Source organism: Episyrphus balteatus, chromosome 1 (assembly GCF_945859705.1).
Source record: "Episyrphus balteatus chromosome 1, idEpiBalt1.1, whole genome shotgun sequence".
Taxonomy (NCBI): domain Eukaryota; kingdom Metazoa; phylum Arthropoda; class Insecta; order Diptera; family Syrphidae; genus Episyrphus; species Episyrphus balteatus.
Window position 1 is genome coordinate 138,388,701 of NC_079134.1, and position 22,424 is coordinate 138,411,124.

At 32.7% G+C, this 22,424-nt stretch overlaps 1 protein-coding gene across 1 annotated transcript; it reads right to left on the bottom strand.

Moving 5' to 3' along the window:
* Nucleotides 1-1,572: 1,572 nt before the first annotated feature.
* LOC129905656 (anillin) lies at nucleotides 1,573-21,847 on the bottom strand. Its single transcript, XM_055981185.1, has 12 exons — nucleotides 21,815-21,847; nucleotides 21,345-21,716; nucleotides 15,967-16,951; nucleotides 15,337-15,720; nucleotides 15,075-15,264; nucleotides 11,417-11,540; nucleotides 11,113-11,298; nucleotides 10,796-11,020; nucleotides 10,365-10,722; nucleotides 2,724-3,022; nucleotides 2,403-2,654; nucleotides 1,573-2,317 (listed from the first exon to the last, which is right to left on the bottom strand). Exons 1-12 carry the CDS (start codon nucleotides 21,830-21,832, stop codon nucleotides 1,838-1,840), a joined length of 3,873 nt encoding a protein of 1,290 aa, XP_055837160.1. The 5' UTR covers nucleotides 21,833-21,847; the 3' UTR covers nucleotides 1,573-1,837.
* Between the last annotated feature and the right edge of the window lie 577 nt (nucleotides 21,848-22,424).

Below are 22,424 nucleotides of genomic sequence, written 5' to 3' on the forward strand. Positions count from 1 at the left end.
ATTCAAAAATAATTCAATTAGAAATCTGAAAGGCATCATTGAATTGTTCAATGTTAGTGCGCAAATGAAAAAATTGAATCGTTAAAGCTTATACATACATAATATTGAATTATGATTTTTCTTAAACATAAATATCGTTACTACGAGTTTAACCATAGCAGATATAATTTATAAACTATGATACAATAGACGAATAGATTTCATTTCATTTATTTCTGGTTGTTGCGATATCGTGGTCAACCCGGATTTCGATACCTACATAAAAACATTATTTAAGCTTTTGATGCTAATTGCTCGTGTACATTTTGTGATGAGAAGATATTTTCAAATTTATGTAATTTGACGCAAAACCAACAAATCAATAAACTTAGCATGGGCTAATCAGTAGCAGTAGTAAAGTTATTCTTATATTATTATTATATTCTGATACCAAAATATGTTCTGTAATTCTCCAGAAATATGGATTTCATTCCAAAATGGATTTCGTTTCAACGCAAAATAAGTTTATCTAAAAAATCTTGCTCGATGTGAGAACAAGATTCATATCAATATTTTCAATAATTTACCACTAAAAATATCGGTTGTCCTTAGAAATCGATTGCAAGCTTCCTGGTTTTGTTTTGTTCAATTTCTGAGGCCTTCTGGATGCTTTTGTTTTTGCTTTTTCTTGTACTAGGAAATTTGAAAATTGAAAAAAATATTGCTGTTTTGAAGGGGGTTCTTAGGATTTCTACTTTGAAAACGGCAATACCAACAGAGTTTTTCGTATGTTCTTTCTTTGTTCGGATCTTTTTACTTCTAATTCGATCAAACTTTTTTACTCCTGTTGTCATACGATGCATCTTCTGGAGTGAGTTCTGGAGTTCCGCCATTTACCTCCAAGCTGGTAATCAAGAACTGAACAAAAAAGACTATCGTAAAAGATAATCCCAATTTCACGATAACGAGAGATTTTGCATGATTTCTTTTTTTTTTTTTGTAATGCGACTCCAGAAAATCAATGGGTCATGAATCTTCAGGAGAATTTTGTTTCCTTCCCTGAGAAATGGTAATTTATTTCCAGGGAACAAAAAATTGTATGAAACGACAGCAAATTCCGAGGGAAAGGCTGAATTATCATTTTCGTTCCCAATTCTAAGAAATTATACCTTTGTTATTGACTCCTGAGTTGCTAACAATTTCTCAGTCTTGCTTTAAAACCTGTTACTACAACAATGAATTTGATGAAGTTCTTGCAAGGTTTAACAGAGCAGCGGCACTTTTCCACGGTAATTTTGAACAAACGAACTAGTATGACAACCATGTATTCGTCCCTATCTTCGATATCTTTAAATTTTAGATGACATTTAATCGATTTAAAATTCATCATTTTTTACGGAAGTCTCTTCTAACAGCAAAAAATAACAAAATTAATTTTAATTTGCTTTGATTAGTTTATATTATTATCATAAAAGCGATTAGTATTATAATTATTTACAATTACATAATGTAATACTTTTTTATTAAGAATAAAATATTATATAATATATAATTTAAATATATTTATAAAAAAAAAAATAAGAAACTTCGATATCATAAATATTAGTAAATTGAATTTTTGTTGTTTAAATTGTATTTAAATATACGAACGCCAGATGTAATGATATCTGACTTTTTAAGTTCAAACATAATAGTTAATCAGCCAAGTTATAAAATAATAACATTTCTTGTCACTTCAAAAAATACTGGAAATCTAAAAACTAATCTACTTTTCAATTCTAATATTATCGAAACTATCTTGATTTGTTATTGCCTAAGTTTTTAGATAGATATTTATTCATAGAACCACAACAATAATTTATTGTTGTTGTGGTGGTACACCACCCCACGCCCGAAGCAAAGTTAACGCTTTATTGAAATAAGCACACCATTCTTCGCGTTCCTCTTTTGTGTCGGCAGACAATAGCTGCCTTACGATTGTCATCTTTCCATTTGGCACAAGCAGCATTGATTCGACATCATCATCTCGGGCCGGTCGTTGGCATTCCAACAGCATTGTGTTTAATCGTGCACAAACATCTCTGGGTGCCGTTGTGACTTTTGTCGAACAGCAAGTGTACAAATCAATCGAACCCATTGGGGTCTTCTTCTTTTCATCGTCTGGATACTTCCAGTAGTTGACAACGTGTCCATTAAGATAGCACCATCTCCGATGCCAGGCTCCGAAGCCGGAAATATCTTCGAACATCGTTAGGAATCCTTTGTGTTCCACCGAAACGGATAGCTCACAATTGACTTTCATGTGCACAACACCCTCCAATGGACTAACGCCCAAAACCTAAAGAAAAGATTATCATCGATTAGTTTTAATTGCAGGCAAATGAAATCAATTAGCTTTTAATTAAGCTACCGCATCGACATACCTGTGTGAGAGACCAGGTGGTCCTTTGAATTTCTCGCAGCGAGAATATTGCAAATCCGTATTGAACTAGCGCCGGAGTACGGACAACATGTGGCCCACCTGACGATTGTACAATCGGCATTACAAGACGATTATCGTTGCCCTTCTTTTTGGGGGTCTTAACGCCACCCTTTTTGTTTATGTTAATGTGGTATTTCACTTCGTGTGGTAGGACTTCTCGTTGAGCTGTCATTCCATAAATTTCAAGGGTAACCTATGATATAAACGCAGGTATGTGTGTTTAATGGTTTTGAGGGAGAGTGTATGTAATTTTGTAACTTACCCTAAAATCAGCATAAACATTATTTAGTTGCAAGGTGTCGGGAAATTTGACAGCAACCAGACCGGGCAGTGTGGGTACGGTCTTTGTGGCCAGGACATGTTCGTTGTATTTTAATAGACAAACTAAATGATGCCCTGAAATGGTGTCAGCAGATAGCTTTCTTATGTAATCCTGCCTCAGTGGAATGGTTATCTCTCGGATAGTGAGTCGACCTTTTTCTTTTGGCGCACCAAGTGGCCGGAGGCTGTTTTCAACACGCAATCTTTGGATTTCATCCAGCGATGCTTGTCGACGATGTGCTGTTGAGTGTGAAAAGAAAATAGAAAATGAAAATAAGTCGTTTGGATAGTAGAGGATAGTGTAGTGGGTGTTTGTTGTGAAAGTGTTCTAAAAGGATAAGTAGGAAAAGCAATTTGATTATGTGATTATAGTTGAAGTGCTTTTAGCACATAATTTAAGTTATAGAGCATTTAAGTTTTTGGAAAATAATAATAATAAGATGCATATCTTGTGTTGAAGAATCTGGAACTGTGCTGTAGACACTTACTTAATGGTAATGGGTTAAGGCGATTATAGCAACACTTAGCGAGCCTGTCACATTTTGCAATAAAAAAAAGCCGAGTATTTTACTGGAATGAATCAAATATTTTTTGTATGATGTTGGATCACTTGAAAAATATCAAATTATTTTAATTTCTCGGTTCTATAAATCATTCCTTTGATACCAGCGAAAAAAGATACCTAGGTACTTCATGTGGGTCCAGGTAAAATGCTCAGCACAACCTGTCAGTCAAAGAACATCCTTTTAGAAATTATGCACTATGCAGCGCTGTTTTCGAAATTTCGTGTCTATATTCAAACATCGACCAAAATGGTCACTTATAAAAGAATAATTAAGCTTGAAGTTAAACTCATTGTAATTTCACCTTAATAATAGGCCTTAACTTAATATATTGAAATAAAAAAAAAAATATTCAGGTAAATGTGTATTTAGGTAAATGTACACTGCGCGTCACTTGAATAGAAACAACATTTTTTCTTTAGAAATTAGCGATTGGCGCTTTGGTGAGGTAACTTAGTAGATTTTTGGTTTTGCATTTTCAAAGAGGAACTTTTAACAAACAATGTTGTAAAAACAAAAAACCCAAAACAGAAACCGTATGGCTACTAGTTGCGCTTTTTCGGATTACTTCGCAAAAAACATTGTTTTTTTTTTGCGTCACTTGAATAGAAACAAGCTCTTAAATTAGATAAAAATGATGAAAAATCATGGACAACACTAATTTTAGTAAAGCAGTATTAAACATTGACATTTTTTGCACATTATATCCAATTGTGGGCTACCATTAGGCACCACAGAAAATGCATAAATAGAATTTAATATTGAAAATGCACTTGTACTGTACACAATCGAAGACCTACTTTGAGAAAGTGATAAAAGTGTTTGGTAACTTCTTACAAATTAAGAAAATGACATTTTCTACATTTTAAGGATTGAATAAGTGAAATAAACTTTCGTTTTCCTCCGGAATGCATCTGTTTTGTGTCTTTTGCGTTGTTTTTTTCTGGAACTATCCTTGTGCAATCTCTAAGACAGTTGTTTTTCCACGTTCCTAAACTTCCCGAGAGCTTCTACCATTATTTCTTTGTAAAAGTTTGCATCTTTTTTCGAAGAGTGAAGCTTCAATTTTGCTATTGCACATCATAAAAACAAAGCGTATTACTATAACACATTTTAGTGCCCTTTGGTGGCGATGCGATAAAAGTTATTCTTTCATAAACCAATAAAATAGGACTAATCTGGTCCATCTGAGCTGGTATGTTTTCCTTTGAAAAACCACTCTTTACCTCACTTCTTTTCAGTTCGAATGCAACATTAAAATAGTTAACTTTTTTGTAATCTTAGTAGAACTTAAAATGTTGTTATTTTGCATTTTGAAGCTTTTTTAATGTTGTGCACCTTTTATAACTTCCATGATGGAACAAACCAACACATTATCATCGCACTAACACCAGGTTTTTGACCGATTTTAGCGGCAAAGTGAAGGAAATTGCAGCTAGTTTTTAAATTATTTTTTCTCTGCTCTTGATTTGGGTCTCACCTGTCTTATTTTTTTTATTCAATCACTAGTTTACGATATGTTAAAAATATTCTCATCCAAATTTGGCAAATTTTCAATTTGCAAGTGCATTTCCAATGTTAGCTGCTATTTATGCATTTTCTGTGGTGCATATTGGTAGCTCGTAGCCCATAATTGGTTATAATGTGCAAATAATGTCAAAGTTTAATACTTCTTTACTAAAATTAGTGTTGTCCATGATTTTTCATAATTTTTATCTAATTTAAGAGCTTGTTTATATTCAAGTGACGCAAAAAAAAACAATGTTTTTTGCGAAGTAATGCGAAAAAACGCAACTAGTAGCCATACGGTTTCTGTTTTGGGTTTTTTGTTTTTACAACATTGTTTGTTAAAAGTTCCTCTTTGAAAATGCAAAACCAAAAATCTACTAAGTTACCTCACCAAAGCGCCAATCGCTAATTTCTAAAGAAAAAATGTTGTTTCTATTCAAGTGACGCGCAGTGTATATTTAGGTACGTGCGTTTTTATTGAATTTTCTCAGAATAACAATTTTCCGGCATTTTTATTGAAAAATCTTTTATATTTTTAGAAAATTCTAAAATAAATAAAGTCAACTTCGGAACCCCTTATTTTCCTCCCCATCCGGTCGACGGACCAGGTTAACCCGCCACTTTCTTAAAATAGGATACATTTTTTTAAAAAAGAGAACTTAAAATTTCTTCCCTGTTCCATTGGGAGGTGGCAAAGTACTACTAGTAGTTTACTAACGATTTTCAATGGAACGCACTTTCAACGAATTCAATACAAATCGTATCTACTCGGGAAGAAGAGCATGAGTAGATGATAGTACTAGAATACTAGATAAACCAAAACATCTACTAGTAGTAAAGTACCACCTCCAATGGAACAGGCCTGTTATCGGGAAGATAGTTATGATTCATTTCATGTTTGGTTTCGATGACAAATTGAACGTTTATACTTAAGTTCTTAAGCGTTTTACCCGATTTTACTGTATCTTTAAAAAAAAAAAAACACCCTTGCATTCAATTTTGTTTTATGAAAACTCTTTATTGAATCCTTATCTTAAATGCAAAGCACCAAGATTTAAGATCGCCATAATAACATAATCGTGAATCTCCGGGGGAATTGCGTTTCTCTCGGAATATTTTTTTCCCTCTGAATTTTTTGAGCGATCGTGAATCTCCCATGGAATTTAATTCCAGCAAAAATCCTATGAAATGACAGCTTAATTTCTATTCATTCTCATTTTTGTTCCCATGTTTAAAACATATGAAGCATTCCCAGGGAACATTTTATTCACGATAGCCCCCAAAATGCCATTTTAAAACCCACACAACTTTCCGAAGCTTTTTTTAAGTTGCCTAATTGATTACACCCCTCTTGTTCTTTGATTTGTTATGATCTTGATACACATTCCTTCGTAATATTGTCCTTGCAACGTTAAGTTAAGTTTAAAACCAGGCTTTTTTGCTGGCATACCATGGAAATATATAAAATAACCCTTACTCAGTTATTATATCAAGTTATTACATTTTACCCTCACAACATAAATTCTCCATTTCACCAAAAACACTCAAAAGACAATGTACACCTCTAATTGTTAATCATCGAATTCGCGTAAATTTCAATAAAATATTAATTGACACGAAGCCAGATAGATAACTGGATAAACGTGCAAAACCCAACAGTGTACAACCATCCAAAATGAAATTCCATGTTGGTTAACCTGCCTTTTGGCATAATATTTAATTTGTCCACTTTACCATGCTGCATTGAAAAGGAGGCAGAGACAAGCATGTGTGTAGCAAGTGTGCAAATGCTATGTCTGCATCACTTAACTACACACCATAGTAATATTGTTTTTTTTTTTTTTTTTCATTTTTTGTTGTTGGTTGATTCATTTTTATTCGGAACACCACTCTGTTCAACAGTTGCCGTAACAACACTGCCAACAAGGATAACATCATTATCCTTTGCTTGCATATTGGCCAACGACAACGATTCATAGAGAATACAGAACACCATCATCGTGATCATGATGATGATGATGGTTTTGTGTAGTATTTTGGATGGAGTTTAAATTTCAAACGAACCGGCAAGTGAACATTGTTGTAATAATCGAATTAAAATTCCATGTCCAAGCCGAACGATTTGAAGCATCCTCGTTTCCTCATATCGGTCGGTCGGTTGGTTGAAATGGTTGTTATCTCTATATTTGTGTTTGCATTGTTTTTTATCGATACAATGGGTTGGGTGGGCATTATAGGATGAGCCTCCTTTTTGGTTTAATAATAATTTTATTATCACATTGGCATTGGACAATATCAAAATGAAAAATCTTTAAAGAGACATTTTCAATTTCTTTAAATTACAAATCTTTTGTTTTTTAATTACAAAAAGTAAGATACTTCAATTTGTGTAGGTAATGGCCCAAATTTTCCAACCAAAAGATTAGGAATTGCTCGTTTACAATTCAAATTTTCGTTTTTAATTGTGTCAAAGTATGTAAAACAAAAACCACTTCTCTTCAAGTTCTTCAGAAAAATAATTTCAATTATTTTATTGCTCAAGTGAGATGAAATGAGAAATGCTATTTCGATTGTGACAAAGCTTTAATTTCTATCAGAAAAGCAATGAAAAATCATTTTCAAATAGATGAGACCATGAGACTCATAAATACGAAAAATCAATTTTGTTTCCAAATGCAAAAGAGGGGTGGTGGTTGGTTCTTTGATAAATATTTATGTAAAAGAGAGCAAATGTTTCCTCAACAAAGCAGCCGTCTGAGAAATATACATGCAAACAAGTATATCAGAGCAAAGCATTTTTGTCCATTGAAATGTGAAATGAAATTTTACTTTTTTTTTTGCAGAGGAAGAGAAATTCAATAAATCATATTCTTGACTTCACATTGGAAATAAAAACAAATTTTTGGTCTGTGCACGTATTTTGTTTGTATTTAAAAAAGAGGAAAGAATTTTGTTGTTGCTATATGCAAACGAATGAATTTTCTTTAAGATAAAATTTATTTCTAGCCGTTTACCAATAGTTTTTTTACTGGTTTCGATTCGAAGTGCAAATCGGGTGCAGAATTTATATTAAAGCCAAAGTTCTTAATTCAAATACTCCAGAAATTTTTGTAAACGTACACAAAAGAAAACTGATGGATAGTCGAATGAAAGAAAATGCTATACTTCGCCTATACAAGTCTAGGCAATGCAAAACATTGGTGTACAATGGTACTGAGGAAATACTAGGTGCTTAGATAAATCAAGACATAATGGAGGCCAATTGATAGTGGCTTTGAAAGGTAAAAAGTTTTATATAAAATGACGGTAATAAGAACACCGTAAACATACGGAAGAAAAGCAACTTGAAACTAACAGTAATCCACCGTAGAGTTAGAATAGTACATTAAGCATTCACTACTTGCTGAAGGTATCTATATCAAACAAAGCAGTCGGAACTAATTGACTTAAGGCAAAAAAAAAAAAACTTTCACCAACTCATCTCAACCTCATCCCACTTTAGGAGACCTAGTACTTCTTAAATTGACCGGATATTGGGTGTTTTCATAAACGTCGGAAATCTGCGATAGTACAATCGTCGTTTTGCTTTGATGCATTAATGAACACACCAATTCTGCAGAACGTTTGCGACAATTTTCAGTAGTCACTGAATGTTCATAAATGAGGCGTTCAGAATAATAATGGGTCAAGTCCACTTCTGTATAGGTTGGATGTTTAAAGGTCCTTTAAATTAAGGATTTTGTTTCATATCAAATAGTATGGAAGAATGAAAATAGAGCTATTTATCTGTGAAAAATTTATTTCAAAAGTGCCTTTAGTTTCTGAGAAAAAGCTTCTCAATTCAAAATAATGCACAAATTTCAAATGACTTTGACCCATTATTCTGAAAGCCTCAAATGTCAAACAAAAACCAAAAATGCAAAAATGACCACAGAATGAGTTTTGTTTAATAAGGGTTGGGCAAAAAAATCCTTTTTCAGTTCCCGAAAATATTGTTTTTAGTAACAGAAAATTGTAAACCGTGTTACATAAAGCGCAAAAAACAAATACTTAATAGTGGAACTAAAGAAGAAAAAAGTTCCAACGTTCCAACACGAAATAGAAAGAAAGGTAGGCCTAAAAACTCCTGGTACAAGCAAATGCAAAACCACCAGCATTCAGTTGGCCTTAGAAATGGAACAATACAAAACCGGGAGGCTTGCCGCCGATTTCTGAGGTCAACCTGGCGAACCCCACAGGCGGATCACTAGTGTGAAGCAGTTACGTGGGATAGTTATGATCCCCTCGACATCGAGATCATAACAGCGCCGAGAAAAAGGAAGAAGAAGAAGAAGAAGAAAGAAGAAAAAAGTTGTGAATGGAAAAAATATTTTTAATAAGGGTGTTCAAAAATGTTTTTTTTTTTTTTTTTGCGTTTTTGAAAAACATGAGTTTTAGTACACGGCAAGTTAGTAAAGTGTGTTGTTTTGGTATAATAATATTAAATTTATATCAAAACGATTTTGGTTGAATTCCGATGGTAGATGTAAAATATAAAAATCGAAAATATTCAATTTTTTAAATTATTTCCTATACAATCTTTTACAAACTTTCTTTCTTTGAAGTAAAAAACATTATTTTTTTTTCAATTAATAAAAAGAATTTATCACGCTAATGGCAATATTTTTCTTCTTTGATAATTTGGTTAAAATAATATCCACGTTAATTTTTTTTTTAATTTCACAAGCAACTGACAGACAACATTTTTTCGAGCCACCCTAATCCAAAAAATTTCAATTTAAACTCATCTTTAAAAAAACGATTTAGAAACCTTCGGTATCATTAAAATCAAAAAATTTTCAAAAAATGAAAAAAAGAAACATTTTTTTTTTCTACAATACTTATTATTAACAACAAATATTTATCAACAATAAAAACATCTAATCAAGAGCCAGATAAATTTCTTCGTGAGTTCTACAGCCATTAAATTTTGGCTACGCAATCTGCCCGTCGTTGACGACATAATGACGTTTTTGAACAGCAGCTACTGCAGTTGTACAACGTTAGTACGATCGCAGATCTAACTTTATGAATACGTCTAAGTTAGGCAGACGTTTATGAAAACACATATAACTTCTACAACGATAACAGAGCTAATGACAAAATAGTCTCTTTAGAAACTTTCTAAATGGTTTTAATTTGTAGGAAATTTCTTCCCAGCTTTTAGATATATTACAGTGGACCTGCACTGGCCTGAGTGTGACCGACGGTTTTGCATTCTTTTAACAACAAACAGAAAAATACCCATTTAACCATTACTATTTTTAGCGCCCCATACACTTTAAATACTAGAAATGTAGCCCATCATTGAATCATTTAAAGATTCTAACCAATTTCATATACATATTATCCCATATTCATAAAATCATTCTCTTTTTTCTGTGTCAAATTCAATCACATTAAAAATCTCATTCCTTGTCCACCACCTTCACAACAATAAGTAAAAAATAAAATAAAAATTCTCAACTTACTTGCAACCAATAAATGACGTTCGCCTTCGACAGATTCTGTCGATCCGGAAAATTCAATTGTAGAAGCACACAAATTTAATGCCTGACTGGTTTGCCCAATAACCTGTTGCTGTTTGCAAACCTCATCTAAAAGTTTTTTGATTTTGTCCTGCACCAGAAAGCTATCATCTGGTACATCTGACTCAGAGTTGGATTCATCTTCTTCAGAATAACCTTCTGTGTCTGTTTGATGACTATTATGATGATGCTGTTGCAGCTGCTGATGGTGTTGGTTATGGCGATATCCATTGTTTTCTTCCGAAGAACGTTGATTTTCTTGCTCTCGGCAGATTTTACGGACTGGCGTTGAATTGTTACTCTAAAAAAGACGAGAGAGAGAAACATATATTTTCAATTTTATCCCTTTCCTTTCATGTTTTTGTTGGGCTTACATTTGAATTTTGCTGACGTCGATAGAAACTCACTGTGTGCACTAGTGTAACAGTGTTTTCATCTTCCGACTGATTTACCGTCAAAGCTGATTTTACTGGAGTTTGGAATGGTGTAACCGAGGTCGTTTGATAGTCATCATTTTCCTCTGAGATCGGCATGCAATGGGTGTATTTTTTTGGTGTTTTCTTAAAGGAGAAACTATTTGATGCTGTTGTTCCTTTGCTCTGTTTGATTGAAAGTAGATTTTTAAAGGAATCAAATTTAATAAAAGATTCTTTTTCGTTCAAGTGTAAAAGCATTCTCTCTCTTCCCTTACCGATCTAGATACTTTGCTATCATTTTGTTCATCAGTGTCATCATCGTCATCGTTACTGTGTCCATAGTTATCAACATCTTCGTCGAGTGCTTCATCTAGATAGTCGTCTATGCCCATTGAACCTTCTTCAGACGAATTAATTGAACTGTCACCGTAGTACTGATCCTTTTCAGCGTAACGTACTTCCTGCCAAAACAACAGTATAAACACAATTTTAAGATATTTCATTGACAAAATGAAAATAATAAAGATTTTCTTAGGAAGAGAGAAGTATTCTTTTGTAAATTATAATTCAAAATTTTACCTTTTGTCTTGCAATTGCATTGTTGTTTTGTTGAGATTCATTCGACTGAACAACTTGCATTATTTCACGACCCAAGCTAACGTTGCAAATTCCAGCTGTACTGTCTTCTTCTGAATCCATGTAACTAGAAAGAGAATGCCATCATAGAATAATTCAATTCAAATTTTATTTTAAAATGAAAAAAACCATCGTAATTAAAGTTGAAATAGAGAAAAATTTGTATTAAATTGTCGTTCAAAGGATTTTTTTTTTTCTTTCATATTTGTTAAATTTCATATTTCAAGAAAAAGAGGAAACAGCAGACATAATCAGCCCTATTCTGAATGAAAACTCCCGGGGAATCGCGTTTGGAAGTAGGGCTCCCAATCAAAAAGTTCAGGGAACAAAAATAAAACAAAAAAAGGAATGATATTCTTGGAATTTTCCGATTCGGAGTCCTTCTTGGGAACACATTTACCTGATAGTTTTCATTCAGAATCGGACTAAATCTTAATTTGGTAGTAATTTAACAAAACAATGAACTGAACTAACTTCTCTCTAAATTCAATGTACGATGGCAAGGGACTAAAGAGTCATTTAGAAAAAAATCAATTTTTTTTTTCGCGTCCTAAAACCTCAATTCAATCACTTTGACGGAATGAGAATAATTCTGTGACCAATAGAACTGTGCTCGCGGCCACTTGTTTTATAAAATAAAATCATCGATGGTGGGAGGTTTTTTAGAAAGTGTCAAACGGAGGGCTCCGCTTATACACATGCACGCCGAACGTTGGACTCAACTGCCACCCTGTAAGTGAGAGTAGATCTGTTGACTGCCATGTATAACCAATAATTTTTGGTGACAGTACCTATTTATTCCCGATAGCTCTTTTGCAGGAGAAGAGTTCCAATATGGTTTTTTCTTGTATATTGGTTATCCAGTTCAATTATTATCTATCCAAAATAAGACCCACATATCGTCGGTGAAACCAGAAAAGTGTGTAACTCCATTTTAGCAAATTTTATAGGAGAGCAAAACACCAAATCGTTTTGAAGGCATTTGTATGAGTTTTCATTTTCTAATTAATTTCTAAACTATGAACTTTAAGGGGATTCTGAGTTTAAGGAACGGTAGATATTAGGTCTAATTGTCTAATAGATGGCATTCAAATCTAATTTTCAGAAAATTTGGAGTTACACACTTTTCTGGTTTCACCGACGATATGTGTATTCGTCTAATAAAAATAAGTGGAACACCATTAATAGAGCGAGAGTCTGCTAGTTGAATTTTATATTTTCTTACTATGACAATTTCTGTTTTTTGAGGATTTATAAGTTCTTTTATAGTTTGCAGATGTTTTACTCATACGCCAATGGTTCATCTATTTTTTAAGTGACTAAAACATAAGTTCATTAACCACCAAGTTCCAAAGTATTTGGAAAAGTACTTTCGTTGCAATGTGCATTTGCTAACAGACCTTTTTGCTGAAGTCATTTAAGGTTGCGTTTATAATAATTCTTCTTCTGCCTTGTGATCTTTTAGCTCATCCACTGAGATATCTGGTCTGGCTGTGATTACTAGATTGAACGTTGTTGAAGGCGCCTTTTTAATGTTAAGGAATGCGACTAATGTGATCACTTTGAGGGAGGGAATATAAGAAGTAGTAGGAGAGGGCACATTGCCAGCCACTCTGGAAATTTTTATTTTTTGCATTAATTATTTTTTGCCTAATAAATTCATTTATCAACCGATGGAACTATTTTTAGTGGTTTTAATGAAGCCTCAAAAGCCCCTAGATAGTCCCGAAACCCATGCCCTCCGAACCTACCACAGTACGAAAACGAAAACTTTAAACGCTTTTACCTCGAAACGCATTTTATTCCGCGCCGTGCAACGTAACTCAAAAACTAATGAAGCTATCGACTTGAAATAAATTGCAAATTACTCGTTAATTCATTGGCCATTAAAGTTCAATAAAATGTTTACAATAAATATTTTTTTTAACAATTTGTTTATAAAAAAACATTGTGTTTTTTCGTTCTTTTGGTCTATAATTTTTATTTTACATTTTTTTTACTAAATTTAGGTTCATGCTATGCGTGTAAATATATTTTATTGGAAAAAAATTTCTTTTTTGATTATAAATAGTTTTCTGGACCTGGGCAAACTCGAGGCGCCAACTTTAAAGAGCTGTGGAGCCCCCATTTTGTTTTTTTTTTACTTCAAAAAAATTGTATCAATACTTCATAATATCAATAATATCATATACTTTTCCAAATTTCAATAAATGCTTTCGGTTTTCCAAAAAAAATTATTGAAAAAGCTGTCGTCCAGAGGGATTTCCCCCCTCGATTTCATAAACTTTGAGGGCTTATGTCTTGTGATTTATTTTAAAACACTGCAGCAGACTTAAAATTCGAGTTTGGAAAAATTATCTTTCTTATGAATAAAAATGTGGAAAAGTTTCGGTTGGCCTTGGCAGCCTCAAAAAGTTTTCAATTAGATTGTCATCTGCGAAAATGATACGGCTATCGGACGGCTATAACGGCTGTCTGGTTTTAGAAAAATCTACGTAAGTCCGTGGATATGAAAAGATTATGTTTCCAATGTGAGCTTCAGTATATAGCTTTACAGTCATTCTTACCAAGCTTCGACAGAGTTGACGAAGCTTTTCATTGTAAAGACATTGAGCCTTTGCTTTCTAGTGGTTTCAGCATAAAATCACCTATTATTTATTTTTTATTATTTGTTGCAATAATCAAAATTTGAAAATTATTGCATGAGCTATTGAGTCATAATGCAATAGCTCCGACCAACAAAAAAAATTAATATCTGTATAAAAGTTAATATTTAGTTAAAAAAAATGCAGGATTTGTGAGGATTTTCTCAATTTTTTCAAGTAGCCTTAAGCTTAGAGCTACAAAATTAAATAACGGTAACACTGAAAGAGAATGATTATCATGGTTTTTCAATCTATGGAATATGTGAACATGTTTTTAATCAGAAAATTTGGTTTTCCAATCTAAATACTAGTTTAATAAGACTTTTTGGTAAAACACATTGGTTTTTACTTGCATTTTTATCTTTTAGTTTTTTTTTTTTACTAAAAAATGGACTTAAACTTTTGTACTCTCAGCTCAAAACATTCCTTATACAATGTTATTACTAGTACAATCATTATTTTTTCTCAAGATTTTTGAATTTTTTTCGTGAAAAAAATAAAAAAAAATTTTCTCCGGGAACAAAGGGTAAAAAAAAGCCATCTCTCGAAAACTAAAGAAGTGCAGTCTTGCTGTTACGGGTTGAGACATGGATATTGAAAAGAACTACTGGGCTGGTTTTAGTAACATATTTTTCCAGTGATGTTCGGTACAGTGTCCATCGATGAAGATTTGAAGAAAAAATTCTAAGAGGAGCTGTATGAACTTTATAGCGAAATCGAAATCGTCGGAAAGCTGAAAGTCAAGTGGCCGTCGTACCACTCGCACGAGTTTTCCTTTCTAGCCTTGAGAGAAAAAAGATGTCATCTTTAAACCAACAGATGACCCACTCTGTAGGGAATACTTATGAACTACTGTTATGAAACAAAAAAAACTGGAAAATTGTTAGACTTATCCCAGGATTTTTATCTTTATCAATTTCCTTTTATCGTTCAAAAAAATCTCAATATTCACTTACCTCTCATTGAATTGATCACGATTGCGTTGATTTTCCTCAGCGGATATTGTTGCAGTAGTGCAATTATCGTTATCGGATTCATTCGATTCAAAGTCAGACAAAGCCGGATACAATCGATTGCTACTAGTGGGAGCAGATTTCATCTCATTTGATTTTCTGGCACGTTTTATTTCATCAATAGCATTACCAGCTTTATAGAATGACAAAATACTTTATTATAAAAAAAACTTTCCTTAAAGAAAAAAATAAAAATAAAACATACGACTTCGTCTCTTGTAAGTATTCGTGTTGCCGGCCGGCATTGGTGGTGGTGGAGGAGGTGGTACCATCGATGAACCTTTGGTCGTTTTATCTTCTTTCGGTTGAGCTACACTTGTAGATGCACCATCGATATAATCATCATCATCAACATCGTCGTCGTCGTTGGCATCCTCATCGTCCTTGGTTTGCTGTTGCTGTTGCTTTTGGAATTGTTCTTTCTGCCTATTGAAACGATTTGCAATTACCTGCATATCCTCTTGCCGTTGCTTGGTGATTTCGGCTTTGATTCTATTTTCAGAAATTGTCGATGATGCATTCGCGACTAAAGCAGCTACTTTATTGCGGACTTTAGTATCGGCGTTACTTTTCACAACAGCAATCGGAGCTATAAAAAAGATAACCAATTTATTGATGAATCACAAATCTACAACTGTAATCACTGGAGCGCTAAATTGAATTTGGGTTAAAGGGAAAGTTTATTTAAGGAATAGATTTGGGCTTTAGGAAATCAATGAATTGGGTTTGACCAAATTAAAATCAATGAAAGAGTGAAAAGGAGTAAATTTTGTTGTGGTATCCTTTCAATTTTCGTAGTAAAAGGAAGGATATTGAGGCAACTTTATTTACTTACCTTTGTTATACTCCTCAACAGCTTGTTTTGTTGCAGCAATGGTTTCAGCAACTCTTTTATTATCTTGACGAATTTTGCTTATCGATGGAGCCATTCCAAATGCAGCCTTTGGCACCAGAGCTTCTCCTTTATTTTTCTCAAACAGATTCATCCGTTCTTTTAGTGAAAGTTCAGTTGGGTCTTTTTGTGGTTTAGCTTGAACTACTTTTTGTGTTTTGTTTTCAAAGACTGCAGCTCTTCCTGATACAAGACCAGTTTTAACAGTAGCAGTTGTTGCTGGTTCTTGTTTCCTTGCCTCAGCTGGTTTTACTTTAGGCGCTTCGTTGACTGTTTTAGTCACTGCTTTTGGCTTTTCTTTTTCATTCGCAACGGTCACAACTTCTGTTGTTGGTTGTTTTTCATATTCATAAGCGAGTTTTGGATTTGTTGAATCCCTTCGTTGGAAGCCTTGTGCTTCCAAAGTGTCCATAACTCTTTGATCCCATTTTAAATGTTTTGTTTTAGATGAAGTGGTGGGGCCATTGCCATTATTGTTTGATGATGTCGTTGAGACATCACTATCAGTTTTGGATTGAGGTTTTTCTTTCAATTGATGTTGGACAATTTGTGGTTTACGTTGGGGACTTCTCCTTGACTTAGTTTCGGGTTCTTTTCGTGGCGATGGTGCATCGACAGGTTTTAATTCAACAGATTTCACATCAATATGGGCAGTATCATCTTCCCAGTTGTTTATTGAATTCGCTAGGGCAGCAAGTTTACAAAATCTTTGTCTGGGTCGTTTGGAAACGACTTCGGTGTCATCATCTTGGACACTTTCATGAAAATTAGCTTCAGTGCGATGAATTGGTGAGGATATTTCATTGTTGGAATATAATGCACCTAAGCGTTGCAAGCGATTACGAGAGGTATCTCGTAATTTAGCCATGGGTTGGTTCGATGATTCACTGTCATCGCTTATGTCTTGTTCTTCAACTTGTACTTGAACCTTGAAATAATAACAAAAAAAAATATTTAATGAGATTTGAGACCAAGCAATCAATACTCAGATCACTTTCAATTTTCATAACAAAAAAAAAAGATATGAAAAATTGGGAGCCAAGCCAAGCATTACAAACAAGACGCATTACTTCACTTGCGAGCATCTTAAATCAAAAGTTAAATTTTCTCTGTAAGAACCAAAAGTGAGTTGATGGAAAAACTTAATACTGACAAGCAGAACAGTAATAAGTCCAAACAACAAAAACACGTGGATTCCGATAGAATGGCACTTTATGTAAATATTTTTTTTGTGATATTACAAAGGTAGGTAATATAGAGCAATTTAAGGATTCGTAAAAAAATCGAACTCAATTGTTTAACATGACATTACGATGAAAAATAATGCGAAAAAAGTGGGTCTCGCAATTCTGTTTGTTTGTCTGCCCCTATCTGGAGCTACAGTTTAAGCAACGTCTTCAAACTTGGTTTTTAAAGGTTTTGGGGTTATACTCTAGAGCGGAAATTGAACAAAATGTTTTTAGGGCCAAAATTGACGGTAAAAAAATGAAAAGTCATTTTTCTCAAAAACGACTCTTAACAAAAAATACTTGTACTGCGGCATATAATGTCCTAATTTTTAACAAAAAGAAATATTTTTTAATCGTTATTAAGAGTAGTAAAAAAATACTTTCTTGTAAACGAGTTAAGCCTTAGCTACATTGACCTAAAAAGTTGATGGTTTGTAAGTTCTTCAATCGGAAAGACTGAAAAACTTACAAAAAATATGTTTTGGATATTTACTTTGCAGAAAGTTTCCTGATTTCAACGAATTTTTTTTTTTAATATGTTTGAAAAGTGTAGACTTGAAGACCAAACAAAAAAAAAATTACTCTATAGTCGTTTATCAATGGTTCCGTCATTATTATTTTAAGAAAATCTATTCGCCGATAGTGCGATTTTAGTTAATGCGAACTGTAGATTTTGCCTTAGTCCAGTGTCCAAACTAAAGGGTTCAAATCTATCAAATCAAAAGTAATTTGTTTCAGTTCAGATGAAAACCGGGACAAAAACTTCAGCAACATTATCTGCTGTCAAAAGTAAGTTTTTAAAAACGAATCAACATTAATTGATCGACATTTTTCGATAAAGGATGTAAGTAGTTGTCAAAATTTATCTTGGACCTTTTTCAAGGAGGTTAATGAAGTTGCCGCAAACTAGCAGATTTCCTCACAAAATAAAGCATCATTCTTCTAAATCACAAAGGTTAAGTCAGAAGACTTAACTTCTGAAGGTTATGAAAGAATATGCTACCAATCTGAACATTTAATTTAACAGAATACGATAGCTTCTTTAAAGGACCCAACAGAAATTACCTTCAAAATCTTAAAACCCATTGAAAATCATTTATAAATATCGGAACCTAGCTAATATGGTAAATTTCATAAATATAAAATTCTTTAGATTCTTCGCTGACCCAGGTTCAGTATAAAAATCCTCATCACACGTATCACAACATGAATATCCAAATGCTGTTTCTATTTTTTTTTTCATCCCCTTTAATTCTAATGTGCATCGGTATCTCCCATTAGATTCCCCTTCGCTCTTCCTTTTTGAATTAATTTATAAGGGTAGTCTTTCACCATTTGTTTGTTTAGATATGGGTGTTATCGTGAATACAATTTGTCTGGGAATGTTTCCCTCCTTAAAAAAATTGAAATGTAAATAATCTAAAACTCAAAAATTCATTTTCAATTCGGAAGAATGTGTTTTTTTTTTCTATTTTTGTCTTTTCATTCGAATGGTTCCTCAACTTTAATCTTGACCTTCAAGACAAACATTAAACAAGAACTTACAGCTCGTTTTAATTCAAAAGTCCTGACTCTGAGTTTATTTTCTCTCTTCCAATAACATTAAGAGCAAATAAACAAAAAACTCTATTTTATCGGCTCATTACGAAAATCAGCTCAAAAATAACAACAAATGATGCTTGTTTGAATGAAAGAAATGCTAGAGAAAAAAAAAAATAAACGAACGAAAAATCTGAATTTGTTTATGAATGATTTCTATAATGATGACTCCAAAATAATTGAAAAATAAAAAGAAGATATTTACTGCCTATTTATACAAATAAAAAGGTGTTAATAGAATTTGAAATTAAGAACTACTATCATACAAACTGGCCATTTTTGATGCATCTTCACCTAGTCATATAACAATATTTTCGGTAAAGTTATCCCAACTGCTTTCAAATGATAAATAATCAAATAATAATTGTATGTTTTTTTGTATTGCCCGCGAATATGGAACGATGCAAGCCCGGAAGGCTTGCCTCCTCTTTCTGAGACTTACCCAGCGAATCTTATAGATGGATCAATTAATTAAAAAAGCGATATATTTGGTTTAATTCCCGTAAACCAAATATAAAACTATACATTTATATACAAAGGTCATAAAACATATTCATAAAAAAGTGATATCAAGAACTGTTCCTTATTATTTTATCGTAATTTTAGAAAAAGTTCAGCTGCGTCATAAATGCTTCCTTCCAGTGAGCGAATGAGTTTTTTTTTTATTTTTGCTCAATTTTCCATGGGACTTTTAATTTGAAACGACCTGTAATTAGTTTCCCTACATTTTCTATCATTTCTGTATTTAAGATTAACTGACTACCAATCGTCGGTATGCTGCCAAAACGCACTAAGTCATATTTTAAGTGTTTTTAGATTTAAATGCAAAACGGTTCAGAATGATGATATCGATCTAGTAAAATACCACACTAAGAAATATTTGGCGTACTTTATGAATTATTTGAGGTATATTTTTGCACGAAGTCAGAAAAAACAACTTTAATACAGGCAAAACGCACTAAGTTGACTTAGTGCTTTTTACCTGTAACGCAAGAAAAATTAAATCAGTACTAGTTTATAGCAAGAGAAAGCATTAATGAGACTTAGTGCATTTTTCCTGTCTTTAAAACAACATTTTTAAATTTGAAAAATGACTTACAAAGTATCTTGTGAGGTAAATGTAAGAAAAAAGCGGTCAAATGTAAACAGATTAATACAAATTGTAAGTTTATCAGCGAGTAAAGACGACTTGAATTTTTTATATGTATGAATCTTAATAACCTTTTAAAAATGAATTAGAATTCTCGTAACTGGCTTCAAATTAAATGTTTTCGATACGAAAAAAATAAACCGGAAATACTTCAAACTTAATATGAATTTGACCACAATTTTCGAAGCTTGAACGTTTTTAAGAGCTTTCGAAGAGGGAGAAACCCTGTTCCTAATTATCTGCCGGTAAAAAAATGGCCAAGCCTGTACAGGGTACACCGAACCTCTTAAATAAGCACAACTAAGAAGAAAGACCTGATTGATGTATGAGGTGTTCAGAGTCCATTTGAAATTTGTGCATTTTTTTGAACTTTGAAAAGCCTTTTGTCAAGAACTAAAGGAAATTTTGAAATAAAGGTTTCACAGATTTCTTTCCTGTATACTATTTTATATAGAACAAAACCCTTAATTTTAAAGACCTTTAAAAATCCGACTTATGTATAGAGAAGTGGACTTCACCCTTTATTATTCTAAACGCCTCATTTGTAAGAAAGGTGTTATTCCTGAAATTTATCATTCTTGGTTTTCATCATTACCATCACAATGTTAGATTTCTTTCCAGAACTGGATGTATTAAGTGAAAGAGATAATTTTAAATTGCTTCCATTTTTAAAGCCTTCTTTTATTAGTTACTTGTTTTTGATTCTTCTGCGTTGTAAAATTTCTGGTTTAACTAGGTATAATTGAGATTTTGTCTTTACTTTTGTGCTATAATGTTGTTTCCTTTAACTTCATATGCCAGAAAAGTATTCATTACGAACAAATAATTGCAAATCATTACAGGTAAAAGGCACTAAGTCATGGCTTTTTCTACTTTCGTTCACATAATTATCATTTTGGTTTTTCAAAAACCAAAAAAGTTTTTGGAAACTAATGTCAAAATGTTGAGTTTGTGTTTAAAGTGATTATCTGACAGATAACAGTTAACATTGAATTTTCACAAGAGAAATAATCTTAAAAATCGATTTACTCAAAACTATGTTTTTTGACTTAGTGCATTTTGGCAGCATAGCAACGCAATGTTGGTTTATTTCTAACAATATAATGACTTGATAACAAAAACTAAGCAGCTGCTCTACAAACCCAATAACTCACTAGAAAATATCTATGAGACCAACAACATCAAACAACAAAATCAAATGAGCACTCGCCCAAGCCAGAAAGATGGCTTATCTTCAGCAAACAGCAAAATAAATTTTATTAATCACTGCAAAATGTTATCGTATACCTAATAAAATTCCCCCCAAACTTAGCAATAATTTATTTGCATTACTTATTACTTACTTCAATATTCTTAGCCGTAGTTATGTTTATCTCAATGCCCAGATCCATGTTTTCTTTGTCCACAGAAAATTGCCTCCGGACTTTATCTTGCGACATCGTGTTGTCATTTTTATCATTGAAGTTTTCCACTTTTTTCTGGACAACATTCAATCGATTGTTTGACGATGATGATGGTCCCGCTCCCGAGTTACTTTGTTGCAAAGGAGTCAAATTACTACTTGCAGACGAAACCAAAGCCTTCGATTGCGATGATTGCTGTTGTGTGGGCTTCTTGAAAACCGGATTTGTATTTTCACTTTGAGGGAGGTCAAATTTAGTGGCTTTGCTTATTCCAAGCGCTTTGCTACGTTGTTCGGCTTTTTCAAGCATTCGCTGGGATTAGAATTTGTTTTAAGAAAAAAAGTAATTAGCATTTCGAAGGACATTTTTTGTTTTTTTTTTTTCACACAACAAAAAAAAATGACATTTACCTGTGTAAAAGGGTCCATCGTTGTAAAAAAAACTCTTATTTATTAAATATTTCACCCCAATCGTTAGTTTATTATTATTTTCTTATTTTTTTAATATCTCTTTATATATTTTTATAATATTTTGTCAATTTTTTCACATAAATTCTTGTAAAAAATAAAAACTATTCTGAACAAGACAAACAACGCGATTAATTTGTAATTTTTGCAGTTGAAATGAAAAGTTGAAGTTTGATTTGAATGTAAATTGTTTCAATGTTGGCCACATGGCGCTGGCAGTGGTTGGAAGTAAAGGTGTGGTTTGTGTATTTGATAGTTAGGTAGCGTTCGCATTCGGGAAAAAAATATTTAATGAATTAAAGGTGTGAGTTGAATAAGATTGAAATTTAAAGAAAGGGATGAAGAGTAGAAAAAACAAGATATGAGAGATTAAAAAAAAATATATTGTATTTTCTATTATATGTATATATTTTCTCACTATCGCCATTGATTAAAACCTACAGCAAACCCGATCTGTAAAACTGTGAAGTGATAAAAAATTTATCATTTCAGTTTTCATATGAAAAATATTTTAATTTTTTTAATTTAATTTTTGAAGTTTGTTTTAATTTTA